General features: G+C 42.6%; 1 protein-coding gene across 1 annotated transcript in view; it reads left to right on the forward strand.

Moving 5' to 3' along the window:
• Nucleotides 1–19,657, forward strand: part of LOC142709220 (receptor-type tyrosine-protein phosphatase alpha-like) — a 130,660-nt gene that overhangs the window by 15,589 nt on the left and 95,414 nt on the right. Inside the window, exon 3 of the mRNA XM_075848450.1 lies at nt 1,040–1,210. Within this exon, the coding sequence (XP_075704565.1) occupies nt 1,040–1,210 (171 nt within the window). The remainder of the gene's footprint in view (nt 1–1,039; nt 1,211–19,657) is intronic.

Raw genomic sequence — 19,657 nt, forward strand, 5'->3', positions numbered from 1 at the left:
CAAACATTAAGCTCCTCCTGACCAAGCCCGTGCTCCCCCTGGCTCCTCCCCTTCCAATAACACCCATCATAAGGCCTACCCATAGGCTTGCAGCCTGTCTTTACCGATGCTGCTAAGAAAAGCTGTGTGATCAACTACTTATAAAATAATTAATTTTGCACTCAATGAGTGTAAAGATTTTGAGATTTCTAGGACATTGAGTAAATCTTTAATAAATATCTCTCTATTTACGTAAAATTTACTATATGTTTAAATATGTGCGTCCATTTGTAAGTATGCAAAATATATAGAAAAGTAAGTGAACCCTTTGGAATTACCTGTATTTCTGCATTAATTAGTAATACAATGTGTTGTGATTGTTATTAATGTCACAATTGTAGACCAACACAATGTAACTAATAACACATAATAGTTGTCCTGTTCATGTATTGTATTTGGCACATTGAGTAAACATCCGAAGTGCAGGGATAAAAAGTTAGTGAACCTCTGTGTTAATAACTTCTCCAAGAGCTAATTGGCAGAAGATATCTGTATCTATTAAGGAGATGAGATTGGAAGTGTGGGTTTCACAGGTGCTTTGCCTAGTGAATAAAGGCACACACAGCCTGGTTACTGACAAATCTGTTATTCTCAGGAAAGATTGGTTAGTGTGAACTATGCCTTGAGGGAAATAACCTACAGTAGACCTGAGAAGACGTATTATAGAGACACATGTAGATGAATATCTCAAGTCCAATCCATTTTTTTTTCTACATATCTTCGTATTCATATCACATTTTCTGTATCCAAGCAGAATAGTCTGCATAGAGAGACATTTTGGACCCTTGTATTTACAATAGACCATTTTCTTGGCCTTTACCAGTAATTCCTCCTTATCACATAAGTGGAACAAGCAGGCAATTATAGGCCTCCGATGTGCCCCCCGATATAAGATTCTTCACCGATAACTTGTGCGCTCGTTGAGCTGCAAGAGTAGATGAAGAATGAACGGCACTGACATCACAACCTATTGATCTGTCATTTATTCTTCATCCTGCAGCACAATGTAAGAGACCGGAGAACACCAAGAAATACACATTATCTCCATATAAAACTTCCTATAATGAGGGTGACAATGTGACTGTCCAGTGTACGACCGGATATCGCCCTGTATATAACCGTATCAAATGTGTGAGCCCCGATCAGTGGACGTCTTCTCCATGGTGTGTAGGTGAGTAACCCCAGATAATAACATGCTCTGAACCCATAATACATCCAGATGGTGACAGACCCTGACTGTGGGAGAGACAGCACTATACAGATAGACACATGTTCTATATAAGGGTGGGGGATGATATATATATATATATATATTACACTTGTACATGGACATTTACCTGTATGTCTATAGTTTAGTATAGTGGTCACATGTTCTTTATATGGGTGGGGGGATGATTTTATATATATATATATATACAGTGAAGGAAATAAGTATTTGATCCCTTGCTGATTTTGTAGGTTTGCCCACTGTCAAAGTCATGAACAGTCTAGAATTTTTAGGCTAGGTTAATTTTACCAGTGAGAGATAGATTATATTTAAAAAAAAAAAAGAAAATCACATTGTCAAAATTATATATATTTATTTGCATTGTGCACAGAGAAATAAGTATTTGATCCCTTTGGCAAACAAGACTTAATACTTGGTGGCAAAACCCTTGTTGGCAAGCACAGCAGTCAGACGTTTTTTGTAGTTGATGATGAGGTTTGCACACATGTTAGATGGAATTTTGGCCCACTCCTCTTTGCAGATCATCTGTAAATCATTAAGATTTCGAGGCTGTCGCTTGGCAACTCGGATCTTCAGCTCCCTCTATAAGTTTTCGATGGGATTATGGTCTCCATGACCTTAATGTGCTTCTTTTTGAGCCACTCCTTTGTTGCCTTGGCTGTATGTTTCGGGTCATTGTTGTGCTGGAAGACCCAGCCACGAGCCATTTTTAATGTCCTGGTGGAGGGAAGGAGGTTGTCACTCAGGATTTGACGGTACATGGCTCCATCCATTCTCCCATTGATGCGGTGAAGTAGTCCTGTGCCCTTAGCAGAGAAACACCCCCAAAACATAATGTTTCCACCTCCATGCTTGACAGTGGGGACGGTGTTCTTTGGGTCATAGGCAGCATTTCTTTTCCTCCAAACACGGCGAGTTGAGATAAATGCCAAAGAGCTAAATTCTAGTCTCATCTGACCACAGCACCTTCTCCCAATCACTCTCAGAATCATCCAGATGTTCATTTGCAAACTTCAGATGGGCCTGTACATGTGCCTTCTTGAGCAGGGAGACCTTGCGGGCACTGCAGGATTTGAATCCATTACGGCGTAATATGTTACCAATGGTTTTCTTGGTGACTGTGGTCCCAGCTGCCTTGAGATCATTAACAAGTTCCCCCCGTGTAGTTTTCGGCTGAGCTCTCACCTTCCTCAGGATCAAGGATACCCCACGAGGTGAGATTTTGCATGGAGCCCCAGATCGATGTCGATTGACAGTCATTTTGTATGTCTTCCATTTTCTTACTATTGCACCAACAGTTGTCTCCTTGTCACCCAGCGTCTTACTTATGGTTTTGTAGCCCATTCCAGCCTTGTGCAGGTCTATGATCTTGTCCCTGACATCCTTAGAAAGCTCTTTGGTCTTGCCCATGTTGTAGAGGTTAGAGTCAGACTGATCATTGAGTCTGTGGACAGGAGTCTTTTATACAGGTGACCATGTAAGAGCTGTCTATAATGCCGGCACCAAGTTGATTTGGAGCATGTAACTGGTCTGGAGGAGGCTGAACTCTTAATGGTTGGTCGGGGATCAAATCCTTATTTCTCTGTGCACAATGCAAATAAATATATATCATTTTGACAATGTGATTTTGTGTTTTTTTTTATATATAATCTGTCTCTCACTGGTAAAATTAACCTAGCCTAAAAATTCTAGACTGTTCATGTCTTTGACAGTGGGCAAACTTACAAAATCAGCAAGGGATCAAATACTTATTTCCTTCACTGTAATATATATATATATATATATATATATATATATATATATATACACCTCATCTATAGGGGCTACCCTTCCTGCTCAGTCCTGCATTGTCTATGACCCCATGGAGGGAGGATATCTATTATGTGTTCTATATTCTATATATTGGTAGGGGGGGGGGGGGGGTAATCACATATATATACCTCATCTATAGGGGCTTCCCCCCTTCTCAGTGCTGCATTGTCTATGACCCCATGGAGGGAGGATATCTACTATGTGTTCTATATTCTAGTCTGTGAAGTTCTTATACCTTCAGTATTATTTTACATCATGTACAGAGTATAGAGACTGCACTGCTCCTTCTGATCATGGATTGTCATTATATTATTGAGACTTTTACTTTTATTCCCCAGAACGATGTAAAAAACCCTCAATAAGTAACTTGGAGAACGTCGCACCATACAAGGAATATTATAACCGGGATGATACGGTCACATTACAGTGTAAACCTGGATATTACCCCTCACCTGACAGTATACAGTGTATAAATGATGGAGACCGCGATGTCTGGACGCCACCTGCTGTATGTATAGGTGAGTACAACCCAATATATGACACCTGTGTGACCTGCTGTATGTATAGGTGAGTACAACCCAATATATGACACCTGCGTAACCTGCTGTATGTATAGGTGAGTACAACCTTATATAGGACACTTGAGTGACCTGCTGTGTGTATAGGTGAGTACAACCCTATATATGACACCTGCGTGACCTGCTGTATGTATAGGTGAGCACAACCCTATATATGACACCTGTGTGACCTGCTGTATGTATAGGTGAGTACAACCCAATATATGACACCTGTGTGACCTGCTGTATGTATAGGTGAGTACAACCCAAGATATGACACCTGTGTGACCTGCTGTATGTATAGGGGAGCACAACCCTATATATGACACCTGCATGACCTGCTGTATGTATAGGTGAGTACAACCCAGAATATGACACCTGTGTGACCTGCTGTATGTATAGGTGAGTACAACCCAACATATGACACCTATGTGACCTGCTGTATGTATAGGTGAGTACAACCCAAGATATGACACCTGTGTGACCTGCTGTATGTATAGGGGAGCACAACCCTATATATGACACCTGCATGACCTGCTGTATGTATAGGTAAGCACAACCCAATATACGACACCTGTGTGACCTGCTGTATGTATAGGTGAGTACAACCCAACATATGACACCTGTGTGACCTGCTGTATGTATAGGTGAGTACAACCCAATATATGACACCTGTGTGACCTGCTGTATGTATAGGTGAGTACAACCCAATATATGACACCTGCGTGACCTGCTGTATGTATAGGTGAGTACAACCTTATATAGGACACCTGAGTGACCTGCTGTGTGTATAGGTGAGTACAACCCTATATATGACACCTGCGTGACCTGCTGTATGTATAGGTGAGTACAACCCTATATATGACACCTGTGTGACCTGCTGTATGTATAGGTGAGCACAACCCTATATATGACACCTGTGTGACCTGCTGTATGTATAGGTGAGTACAACCCAATATATGACATCTGTGTGACCTGCTGTATGTATAGGTGAGTACAACCCTATATATGACACCTGCATGACCTGCTGTATGTATAGGTGAGTACAACCCAAGATATGACACCTGTGTGACCTGCTGTATGTATAGGGGAGCACAACCCTATATATGACACCTGCATGACCTGCTGTATGTATAGGTGAGTACAACCCTATATATGACACCTGCGTGACCTGCTGTATGTATAGGTAAGCACAACCCAATATATGACACCTGTGTGACCTGCTGTATGTATAGGTGAGTACAACTCAATATATGACACCTGTGCGACCTGCTGTATGTATAGGTGAGTACAACCCTATATATGAAACATGTGCGACCTGCTGTATGTATAGGTGAGTACAACCCAACATATGACACCTGTGTGACCTGCTGTATGTATAGGTGAGTACAACCCTATATATGACACCTGCGTGACTTGCTGTATGTAGAGGTGAGTACAACCCTATATATGACACCTCTGTAACCTGCTGTATGTATAGGTGAGTACTACCCAATATATGACACCTGCGTGACCTGCTGTATGTATAGGTGAGTACAACCCAATATATGACACCTGCGTGACCTGCTGTGTGTATAGGTGAGTACAACCCTATATATGACACCTGCGTGACCTGCTGTATGTATAGGTGAGTACAACCCTATATATGACACCTGTGTGACCTGCTGTATGTATAGGTGAGCACAACCCTATATATGACACCTGTGTGACCTGCTGTATGTATAGGTGAGTACAACCCAAGATATGACACCTGTGTGACCTGCTGTATGTATATTTGAGTACAACCCTATATATGAAACAAGTGCGACCTGCTGTATGTATAGGTGAGTACAACCCAACATATGACACCTGTGTGACCTGCTGTATGTATAGGTGAGCACAACCCTATATATGACACCTGCGTGACTTGCTGTATGTATAGGTGAGTACAACCCTACATATGACACCTGCATGACCTGCTGTATGTATAGGTGAGTACAACCCTATATATAACACCTGTGTGACCTGCTGTATGTATAGGTGAGTACAACCCTATATATGACACCTGTGTGACCTGCTGTATGTATAGGTGAGTACAACCCAATATATGACACCTGTGTGACCTGCTGTATGTATAGGTGAGTACAACCCTATATATGACACCTGTGTGACCTGCTGTATGTATAGGTGAGTACAACCCTATATATGACACCTGTGTGACCTGCTGTATGTATAGGTGAGTACAACCCTATATATGACACATGTGCGACCTGCTGTATGTATAGGTGAGTACAACCCAACATATGACACCTGTGTGACCTGCTGTATGTATAGGTGAGTACAACCCTATATATGACACCTGTGTGACTTGCTGTATGTATAGGTGAGTACAACCCTATATATGACACCTGCATGACCTGCTCTATGTATAGGTGAGTACAACCCTATATATGACACCTGTGTGACCTGCTGTATGTATAGGTGAGTACAACCCTATATATGACACCTGTGTGACCTACTGTATGTATAGGTGAGTACAACCCAATATATGACACCTGTGTGACCTGCTGTATGTATAGGTGAGTACAACCCTATATATGACACCTGTGTGACCTGCTGTATGTTTAGGTGAGTACAACCCAATATATAACACCTGTGTGACCTGCTGTATGTATAGGTGAGTACAACCTTATATAGGACACCTGCGTGACCTGCTGTATGTAAGGGTGAGTACAACCCAATATATGACACCTGCGTGACCTGCTGTATGTATAGGTGAGTACAACCCAATATATGACACCTGTGGAACTTGCTGTATGTATAGGTGAGTACAACCCAACATATGACACCTGTGTGACCTGCTGTATGTATAGGGGAGCACAACCCAATATATGACACCTGCGTGACCTGCTGTATGTATAGGTGAGTACAACCCTATATATGACACCAGTGTGACCTGCTGTATGTATAGGTGAGTACAACCCAATATATGACACCTGTGTGACCTGCTGTATGTATAGGTGAGTACAACCCTATATATGACACCAGTGTGACCTGCTGTATGTATAGGTGAGTACAACCCAACATATGACACCTGTGTGACCTGCTGTGATGTAGTACGGTGCCATCATCTGTATACAGCTGGAGCAAAATTAAAAGTTGGTCCCCAATTGCTGCACCAACAACACCGTCACATTCGGTCAATTCAGAAGACGTTCTAGGGTGTTGCTTTGGCTCCAAGGCATATGTTTCCTCCCAACACAAAAAAAATGTTGTTTACTCATATAGTTATCAAATAATACCACTATAATAGTAACAGATATTACACCGTGCAGTAGATAGATATAATCTCCATACTGTTATTAAATAAAACACTATACAAAGACCAAATAATACCCCCACAAGATGACCACATATTATCACATAGTGACTGAATAATACCCCCATACTGTTACTGAATAATACTGCCACACCATAACCACATAGTGACTGAATAATACCCCCATACTGTTACTGAATAATACCGCCACACCATAACCAGATAGTGACTGAATAATACCCCCATACTGTTACTGAATAATATCACCACACCATGACCACATAGTGAGTGAATAATACCCCCATACTGTTACTGAATAATATCACCATACCATAACCACATAGTGACTGTATAATACCCCCATACTGTTACTGAATAATACCACCACACCATAACCACATAGTGACTGAATAATAGCCCCATACTGTTACTGAATAATACCCCCACACCATAACCACATAGTGACTGAATAATACCACCATACTGTTACTGAATAATACCTCCACACCATAACCACATAGTGACTGAATAATAGCCCCATACTGTTACTGAATAATACCGACACTCTATAACCACATAGTGACTGAATAATACCCCATGCGGTTACTGAATAATACCTCCACACCATAACCACATAGTGACTGAATAATACCACCACACCATGACCACATAGTGACTGAATAATACCCCGATACTGTTACTGAATAATACTGCCACATCATAACCACATAGTGACTGAATAATACCCCCATACTGTTACTGGATAATACCGCCACACCATAACCACACAGTGACTGAATAATACACCCATACTGTTACTGAATAATACTGCCAGACCATAACCACATAGTGACTGAATAATACCACCATACTGTTACTGAATAATACCGCCACACTATAACCACATAGTGACTGAATAATACCCCCATACTGTTACTGAATAATACAGTCACACCATGACCACATAGTGACTGAATAATACCCCCATACTGTTACTGAATAATACCGCCAGACCATAACCACATAGTGACTGAATAATACCCCATACTGTTACTGAATAATACCACCACAACATAACCACATAGTGACTGACTAATACTCCCATACCGTTACTGAATAATACTGCCACACAATAACCACATAGTGACTGAATGATACCCCCAAACTGTTACTGAATAATACCGCCACACCATAACCACATAGTGACTGAATAATACCCTCCATACAGTTACTGAATAATACCACCACACCATAACCACATAGTGACTGATAATACCCCCATACTGTTACTGAATAATACCGCCACATCACAACCACATAGTGACTGACTAATACCCCCATACTGTTACTGAATAATACCACCACACCATAACCACAGAGTGACTGAATAATACCACCATACTGTTACTGAATAATACCACCACCCCATAACTACATAGTGACTGACTAATACCCCCATACTGTTACTGAATCATACCACCATACTGTTACTGAATAATACCTCCACACCATAACAACATAGTGACTGACTAATACCCCCATACTGTTACTGAGTAATACCACCACACCATAACCACATAGTGACTGAATAATACCGCCATACTGTTACTGAATAATACTGCCACACAATAACCACATAGTGACTGAATAATACCCCATACTGTTACTGAATAATACCGCCACACCATAACCACATAGTGACTGAATAATACCCCCATACTGTTACTGAATAATACCACCACACCATAACCACATAGTGACTGAATAATATCACCATACTGTTACTGAATAATACCTCCACACCATAACCACATAGTGACTGATAATACCACCATACTGTTACTGAATAATACCACCACACCATAACCACATAGTGACTGAATAATACCCCCATACTGTTACTGGATAATACCACCACACCATAACCACATAGTGACTGAATAATACCACCATACTGTTACTGAATAATACTGCCAGACCATAACCACATAGTGACTAAATAATACCACCATACTGTTACTGAATAATACTGCCAGACCATAACCACATAGTGACTAAATAATACTCCCATACTGTTACTGAATAATACTGCCACACAATAACCACATAGTGACTGAATAATACCCCCAAACTGTTACTGAATAATACCACCACACCATAACCACATAGTGACTGACTAATACCCCCATACTGTTACTGAGTAATACCACCACACCATAACCACATAGTGACTGAATAATACCGCCATACTGTTACTGAATAATACTGCCACACAATAACCACATAGTGACTGAATAATACCCCATACTGTTACTGAATAATACCGCCACACCATAACCACATAGTGACTGAATAATACCCCCATACTGTTACTGAATAATACCACCACACCATAACCACATAGTGACTGAATAATACCCCCATACTGTTACTGGATAATACCACCACACCATAACCACATAGTGACTGAATAATACCCCCATACGGTTACTGAATAATACCACCCCAGCATAACCACATAGTGACTGAATAATACCCCCATACGGTTACTGAATAATACCGCCACACCATAACCACATAGTGACTGAATAATACCCCCATACTGTTACTGAATAATACCGCCACACCATAACCACATAGTGACTGAATAATACCCCCATACTGTTACTGAATAATACCACCACACCATAGCAACATAGTGACTGAATAGTATCCCCATACTGTTACTGAATAATACCCCCATACTGTTACTGAATAATACTGTCACACCATAACCACATAGTGTCTGAATAATATCCCCATACTGTTACTGAATAATACCACCACACCATAACCACATAGTGACTGAATAATAGCCCCATACTGTTACTGAATAATACCGCCACACCATAACCACATAGTGACTGAATAATACCATCATACCGTTACTGAATAATACCTCCACACCATAACCACATAGTAATTATAACTACCCCAATACTGATACTGAATAATACCGCCACACCATAACCACATAGTGACTGAATAATACCACATACTGTTACTGAATAATACCGCCACACTATAACCACATAGTGACTGAATAATAGCCCCATACAGTTACTGAATAATACCTCCACACCATAACCACATAGTGATTGAATAATACCCCCATACTGTTACTGAATAATACCTCCACACCATAACCACATAGTGACTGAATAATACCCCCATACCGTTACTGAATAATACCTCCACACCATAACCACATAGTAATTATAAATACCCCAATACTGATACTGAATAATACCGCCACACCATAACCACATAGTGACTGAATAATACCACATACAGTTACTGAATAATACTGCCACACTATAACAACATAGTGACTGAATAATACCACCACACTGTTACTGAATAATACCACCACACCATAACTACATAGTTACGAAATAATACCACCATACAGTTACTGAATAATACCACCACACCATAACCACATAGTAACAGTATAGGGGTATTATTCAGTAACAGTATGTGGGTATTATGCAGCCACTATGTGGTTATGATGTGGCGGTATTATTCAGTAACAGTATGAAGGTATTTTTCAGTCACTATGTGGTTATGGTGTGGTGGTATTAGTCAGTAACAGTATGAAGGTATTCTTCAGTCACTGTGGTTATGGTGTGGTGGTATTAGTCAGTAACTGTATGGGGGTATTATTCAGTCACTGACTAATACTGCCACACCATAACCGCATAGTGACTGAAAAATACCTTCATACTGTTACTGAATAATACCACCACAATATAACCACATAGTGAGTGAATAATACCCCCATACTGATACTGAATAATACCTCCATACTGTTACTGAATAATACCCCATACTGATACTGAATAATACCCCATACTGATACTGAATAATACCCCCACATAATAACCACATAGTGGCTGCATAATATCACCATACCGTTACTATATAATACCCCCACACCATAACCGCATAGTGACTGAATAATACCCCCATACTGTTACTGAATAATACCACCACAATATAACCACATAGTGAGTGAATAATACCCACATACTGTTACTGAATAATACCACCACACCATAACTACATAGTGACTGAATAATATCCCCATACTGTTACTGAATAATACCACCACACCATAACCACATAGTGAGTGTATAATATCCCCATACTGTTACTGAATAATACCTCCACACCATAACCACATAGTGACTGACTACTACCCCCAGACTGTTACTGAGTAATACCACCACACCATAACCACGTAGTGACTGAATAATACCGCCATACTGTTACTGAATAATACTGCCACACAATAACCACATAGTGACTGAATAATACCCCATATTGTTACTGAATAATACCGCCACACCATAACCACATAGTGACTGAATAATACCCCCATACTGTTACTGAATAATACCACCACACCATAACCACATAGTGACTGAATAATATCCCCATACTGTTACTGAATAATATCACCACACCATAACCACATAGTGACTGAATAATACCCCCACACTGTTACTGAATAATACCGCCACACCATAACCACATAGTTACTGAATAATACCCCCATACCGTTACTGAATAATACCTCCACACCATAACCACATAGTAATTATAAATACCCCAATACTGATACTGAATAATACCGACACACCATAACCACATAGTGACTGAATAATATCCCATACTGTTACTGAATAATACCAACACAACCATAACCACATAGTGACTGAATAATACCCCCATACTGTTACTGAATAATACTGCCACACCATACCCACATAGTGACTGAATAATACCCCATACTGTTACTGAATAATACCTCCATACCACAACCACATAGTGACTGAATAATACCCCCATACTGTTACTGAATAATAACACCACACCATAACCACAGTGACTGAATAATACCCACATACTGTTACTGAATAATACTGCCAGACCATAACCACATAGTGACTGAATAATACCCCCATACTGTTACTGAATAATACTGCCAGACCATAACCACATTGTGACGGAATAATACCCCCATACTGTTACTGAATAATACTGCCACACTATAACCACATAGTGACTGAATAATAGCCCCATACTGTTACTGAATAATACCACCACCCCATAACCACATAGTGACTGACTAATACCCCCATACTGTTACTGAATAATACCACCACACCATAACCACATAGTGACTGAATAATACCCCCATACTGTTACTGAATAATACCACCATACCATAACCACAGAGTGACTGAATAAAACCACCATACTGTTGCTGAATAATACCACCACCCCATAACCACATAGTGACTGACTAATACCCCCATACTGTTACTGAATAATACCACCACACCATAACCACAGAGTGACTGAATAATACCACCATACTGTTACTGAATAATACCACCACCCCATAACCACATAGTGACTGACTAATACCACCATACTGTTACTGAATAATACTGCCAGACCATAACCACATAGTGAATGAATAATACCACCATACTGTTACTGAATAATACTGCCAGACCATAACCACATAGTGACTGAATAATACTCCCATACTGTTACTGAATAATACTGCCACACAATAACCACATACTGACTGAATAATACCCCCAAACTGTTACTGAATAATACCACCACACCATAACCACATAGTGACTGAATAATACCCTCCATACTGTTACTGAATAATACCACCACACCATAACCACATAGTGACTGAATAATACCCTCCATACTGTTACTGAATAATACCACCACACCATAACCACATAGTGACTGATAATACCCCCATACTGTTACTGAATAATACCGCCACATTACAACCACATAGTGACTGACTAATACCCCCATACTGTTACTGAATAATACCACCACACCATGACCACAGAGTGACTGAATAATACCACCATACTGTTACTGAATAATACCACCACCCCATAACCACATAGTGACTGACTAATACCCCCATACTGTTACTGAGTAATACCACCACACCATAACCACATAGTGACTGAATAATACCACCATACTGTTACTGAATAATACCACCACCCCATAACCACATAGTGACTGAATAATACCACCACCACATAACCACACAGTGACTGAATAATACCCCCATACTGTTACTGGATAATACCACCACACCATAACCACATAGTGACTGAATAATACCCCTATACTGTTACTGAATAATACTGCCAGACCATAACCACATAGTGAATGAATAATACCACCATACTGTTACTGAATAATACTGCCAGACCATAACCACATAGTGACTGAATAATACTCCCATACTGTTACTGAATAATACTGCCACACAATAACCACATAGTGACTGAATAATACCCCCAAACTGTTACTGAATAATACCACCACACCATAACCACATAGTGACTGAATAATACCCTCAATACGGTTACTGAATAATACCACCACACCATAACCACATAGTGACTGACTAATACCCCCATACTGTTACTGAATAATACCACCACACCATAACCACAGAGTGACTGAATAATACCACCATACTGTTACTGAATAATACCACCACCCCATAACTTCCTTAGTGACTGACTAATACCCCCATACTGTTACTGAATCATACCACCATACTGTTTCTGAATAATACCTCCACACCATAACAACATAGTGACTGACTAATACCCCCATACTGTTACTGAGTAATACCACCACACCATAACCACATAGTGACTGAATAATACCGCCATACTGTTACTGAATAATACTGCCACACAATAACCACATAGTGACTGAATAATACCCCATACTGTTACTGAATAATACCGCCACACCATAACCACATAGTGACTGAATAATACCCCCATACTGTTACTGAATAATACCACCACACCATAACCACATAGTGACTGAATAATACCACCATACTGTTACTGGATAATACCACCACACCATAACCACATAGTGACTAAATAATACTCCCATACTGTTACTGAATAATACTGCCAGACCATAACCACATAGTGACTAAATAATACCACCATACTGTTACTGAATAATACCACTACACCATAACCACATAGTGACTAAATAATACTCCCATACTGTTACTGAATAATACTGCCACACAATAACCACATAGTGACTGAATAATATCCCCAAACTGTTACTGAATAATACCACCACACCATAACCACATAGTGACTGAATAATACCCTCCATACTGTTACTGAATAATACCACCACACCATAACCACATAGTGACTGATAATACCCCCATACTGTTACTGAATAATACCACCATACTATTACTGAATAATACCTCCACACCATAACCACATAGTGACTGAATAATATCCCCATACTGTTACTGAATAATACCACCACACCATAACCACATAGTGACTGAATAATAGCCCCATACTGTTACTGAATAATACCGCCACACCATAACCACATAGTGACTGAATAATAACACATACTGTTACTGAATAATACAGCCACACTATAACCACATAGTGACTGAATAATAGCCCCATACTGTTACTAAATAATACCGCCACACCATAACCACATAGTAATTATAACTACCCCAATACTGATACTGAATAATACCGCCACACCATAACCACATAGTGACTGAATAATACCACATACTGTTACTGAATAATACAGCCACACTATAACCACATAGTGACTGAATAATAGCCCCATACTGTTACTGAATAATACCGCCACACCATAACCACATAGTGACTGAATAATACCCCCATACCGTTACTGAATAATACTTCCACAACATAACCACATAGTAATTATAAATACCCCAATACTGATACTGAATAATACCGCCACACCATAACCACATAGTGACTGAATAATACCACATACTGTTACTGAATAATACCACCACACCATAACTACATAGTTACGAAATAATACCACCATACAGTTACTGAATAATACCACCACACCTGTAAAGGATCTGCCAGGCACTGCGGGGTTAACTCCCAGAACTAATCAATCAGCACCTGAGAATACATCCCTGAGACTGACTCCTGCTTCCACCATTCAGGCTGGCAGGCTTAGGAGTGGGAGAGCCTATCGTAACCTGGCCAGACTCAGCTAGCTCCCGCCCTCGGTCTATTTAAGCCTGCACTTCCTGTCCCTCGGTGCTTGTTATTGCTTTTGTTTCCTTCCTTGTGGTTCCTGGCCCAGCAACAGCTCCTGCTATTTTTGATCCTGCTCCATACCGACCCTGGCTTACCGACTACTCTTCTGCTTTTCGTTTTGTACCTCGCACACTCCTGGCTTGACTCGGCTCGTTCACCACTCTGGTTGCTCACGGTGTTGCCGTGGGCAACGGCCCCTTTTCCTTGCTTGTGTTCCTTGTATGTTTGTCGTGTTTGTCGTGCACTTACTGAGCGCAGGGACCGCCGCCCAGTTGTACCCCGTCGCCTAGGGCGGGTCGTTGCAAGTAGGCAGGGACAGAGTGGCGGGTAGATTAGGGCTCACTTGTCCGTCTCCCTACCCCCTGCCGTTACATAATAACAAGCCCATACCTAGTCTACCCCTGGTCCCTGACACCACTATGGATCCCCGTGAGACCCTGGCTCAGCAAATGCAGGGTCTCTCCCTACAGGTCCAGGCCCTGGCTCAGAGGGTCAACCAGCCTGATGCTACCCTGGTAGTTCCCCGCACCGCACCTCTTGAACCCCACCTCAAGTTGCCCGACCGGTTCTCAGGGGACCGGAGGACTTTTCTCTCCTTTCGGGAGAGTTGTAGGCTTTACTTTCGTTTAAAGCCTCATTCCTCAGGTTCTGAGAGCCAGCGGGTGGGTATAATTATGTCCCGGCTCCAGGAAGGGCCCCAAGAGTGGGCCTTCTCCTTGGCTCCTGACGCCCCTGAACTTTCCTCCGTTGATTGTTTCTTTTCTGCTCTCGGACTTATTTATGACGAGACTGACAGGACTGCCTTTGCCGAGAGTCAGCTGGTGACCTTAAGTCAGGGTAAGAGACCTGTTGAGGAGTATTGCTCTGACTTTCGGAAGTGGTGCGTAGCTTCTCGGTGGAATGACCCTGCCTTAAGGTGCCAGTTTAGGTTGGGTCTGTCGAATGCCCTGAAAGACCTGCTAGTTAGCTATCCCTCTTCTGACTCCCTAGACCAGGTTATGGCTTTAGCGATACGACTTGACCGACGTCTCAGGGAACGACAACGTGAACGTTTATGTGTTTTCTCCTCCGACTCCCCCATGATGCCTCCCGAAGCTCCGTTGCTTCGTTCCTCCCCGAAAGATTCAGAGATACCTATGCAACTCGGGGCCTCCGTGTCCCCCCAACAACGTAGAGAATTCCGCAGGAAGAATGGTCTCTGCTTCTACTGTGGGGACGACAAGCATCAAGTGAACAACTGTCCTAAGCGTAAGGTTGCAGCCAGAGAACTTCCGCGTCTAAGTGATCATCGGGGAGGTCACTTGGGCGCACAGGTATTTCCCGTAAATATGAAACGTACTAAGATCTTGCTTCCCTTTCAGGTCTCTTTTGGTGGTAGGTCTGCTACCGGCAGTGCTTTCGTGGATTCAGGGTCCTCTACTAATATCATGTCTGTGGAATTTGCTATGTCCCTTGCTATGCCTCTTATTGATTTGCCTAAACCTGTCCCGGTAGTGGGTATCGACGCCACTCCTCTTGCTAATGGTTATTTTACACAGCATACCCCTGTTTTTGAACTCCTTGTTGGCTCCATGCATTTGGAGCAATGCTCTGTACTGTTGATGCAGGGATTATCGTACGATTTGGTGCTAGGTCTTCCCTGGTTGCAGTTGCATAATCCTACGTTTGACTGGAATACTGGGGAGCTAACCAAATGGGGTAATGAATGTTGTACGTCATGTTTTTCTGTTAATTCTATTTCTCACCCTAAGGAGGCGAATACGCTACCCGAGTTTGTTCAGGACTTTGCTGATGTTTTCTCTAGGGAGGCCTCCGAAGTGTTACCTCCTCATAGAGAATACGATTGCGCTATCGAATTGGTACCAGGAGCTAAGCTTCCTAAGGGTAGGATATTTAATCTTTCTTGTCCCGAACGTGAAGCTATGAGAGTGTATATCCAGGAATCCCTGGCCAAGGGTTACATTCGTCCCTCTTCTTCTCCGGTAGGTGCTGGCTTCTTCTTCGTGGGGAAGAAGGATGGTGGTCTTAGGCCATGCATTGACTACCGTAGCCTGAATAAGGTCACGGTAAGGAACCAGTATCCCCTTCCTTTGATTCCTGATCTCTTTAATCAGGTTCAGGGGGCCCAATGGTTTTCTAAATTGGATCTACGGGGGGCGTATAACCTTATTCGCATCAAAGAGGGGGATGAGTGGAAGACTGCGTTTAACACGCCCGAAGGCCATTTCGAATACCTCGTCATGCCCTTTGGGTTGTGTAATGCCCCTGCGGTCTTCCAGAATTTCATAAATGAGATTTTGAGAAATTACCTGGGGATTTTTCTGGTAGTGTACCTTGATGACATACTGGTGTTTTCCAAGGACTGGTCCTCCCACGTGGAGCATGTCAGGAAGGTGCTCCAGGTCCTTCGGGAAAATAAACTGTTTGCCAAAACCGAAAAATGTGTGTTTGGGGTACAGGAGATTCCATTTTTGGGTCAAATCCTCACTCCTCATGAATTCCGCATGGACCCCGCCAAGGTTCAGGCTGTGGCGGAATGGGTCCAACCTGCCTCCCTGAAGGCGTTACAGTGTTTTTTGGGGTTTGCTAATTATTACAGGAGATTTATTGCTAACTTCTCGGTCATCGCTAAGCCCCTTACGGACCTCACTCGCAAAGGTGCTGATCTCCTCCACTGGCCTCCTGAGGCTGTCCAGGCTTTTGAGGTCCTTAAGAAGTGCTTTGTCTCGGCCCCGGTGCTGGTTCAGCCCAACCAAATGGAGCCATTTATCGTGGAAGTTGACGCATCTGAGGTGGGAGTGGGGGCTGTCTTGTCCCAGGGTACCAGGTCCCTCACCCATCTCCGCCCCTGTGCCTACTTCTCCAGGAAGTTTTCGCCAACTGAAAGTAACTATGATATTGGCAACCGCGAACTCTTAGCCATTAAATGGGCATTTGAAGAGTGGCGCCACTTCCTGGAGGGGGCTAGGCACCAGGTAACGGTCCTTACCGACCACAAGAATCTGGTGTTCCTAGAATCTGCCCGGAGGCTAAACCCGAGACAAGCTCGATGGGCGTTATTTTTTACCAGATTCAATTTTTTGGTTACCTATAGGGCTGGGTCTAAAAATATTAAGGCTGATGCACTGTCGCGTAGCTTCATGGCCAGCCCTCCTTCGGAGGAAGATCCTGCTTGTATTTTGCCTCCAGGTATAATCATTTCCTCGATCGATTCTGATTTAGTCTCTGAAATTGCTGCTGATCAAGGTGCAGCTCCCGGGAACCTTCCTGAGAACAAGCTGTTTGTTCCCCTGCAATTCCGGCTAAGGGTACTTAGGGAAAATCATGACTCCGCACTATCTGGCCATCCAGGCATCCTGGGTACCAAACACCTCATTGCCAGAAATTATTGGTGGCCTGGGTTGCCTAAAGACGTTAAGGCCTACGTCGCCGCTTGTGAGGTTTGTGCTAGGTCCAAGACTCCCAGGTCCCGACCAGCGGGCTTACTGCGTTCGTTGCCCATTCCCCAGAGACCTTGGACACATATCTCCATGGATTTTATCACCGATTTGCCTCCATCCCAAGGCAAGTCGGTGGTGTGGGTGGTGGTGGACCGCTTCAGTAAGATGTGCCACTTTGTGCCCCTCAAGAAACTACCCAACGCCAAAACGTTGGCTACCTTGTTTGTCAAACACATCCTGCGTCTCCATGGGGTCCCTGTCAATATTGTTTCGGACAGAGGGGTACAATTTGTTTCATTGTTTTGGAGAGCCTTCTGTATGAAGTTGGGGATTGATCTGTCCTTCTCCTCTGCCTTCCATCCTGAATCCAATGGCCAAACGGAGAGGACTAATCAGTCTCTAGAACAATACTTAAGGTGTTTTGTCTCTGACTGTCAATTTGATTGGGTCTCTTTCATTCCCCTCGCCGAATTTTCCCTTAATAACCGGGTCAGTAACTCGTCTGGGGTCTCTCCTTTTTTTTGTAATTTTGGGTTTAATCCACGGTTCTCCTCCGTTTCACCTGGTAGTTCCAACAATCCTGAGGTAGAGGTCGTTCATCGGGAACTGTGCACTGTCTGGGCCCAGGTTCAGAAAAACCTAGAGGTGTCCCAGAGCGTACAAAAAACTCAGGCTGATAAAAAACGTTCCGCTAACCCCCTGTTTATGGTCGGGGATCTGGTGTGGTTGTCGTCTAGGAACTTGCGTCTCAAGGTTCCGTCCAAGAAGTTTGCTCCCCGGTTTATTGGGCCGTATAAGGTCATTGAGGTCCTCAATCCTGTCTCCTTCCGGCTGGAGTTACCCCCGTCTTTTCGGATACACGACGTGTTTCATGCCTCCCTCCTCAAACGCTGCTCCCCGTCCTTGGCTCCCTCGAGGAGACCTCCTGTTCCCATCCTCACCCCGGAGGGGGTGGAATTCGAGGTGGGTAGGATTGTGGACAGCAAGATGGTCCAAGGCTCCCTCCAGTACCTGGTCCATTGGAGAGGATACGGGCCCGAGGAGAGGACTTGGGTACCCGCCCGGGATGTTCACGCTGG

Source organism: Rhinoderma darwinii, chromosome 1, assembly GCF_050947455.1.
Source record: "Rhinoderma darwinii isolate aRhiDar2 chromosome 1, aRhiDar2.hap1, whole genome shotgun sequence".
Lineage (NCBI taxonomy): Eukaryota > Metazoa > Chordata > Amphibia > Anura > Rhinodermatidae > Rhinoderma > Rhinoderma darwinii.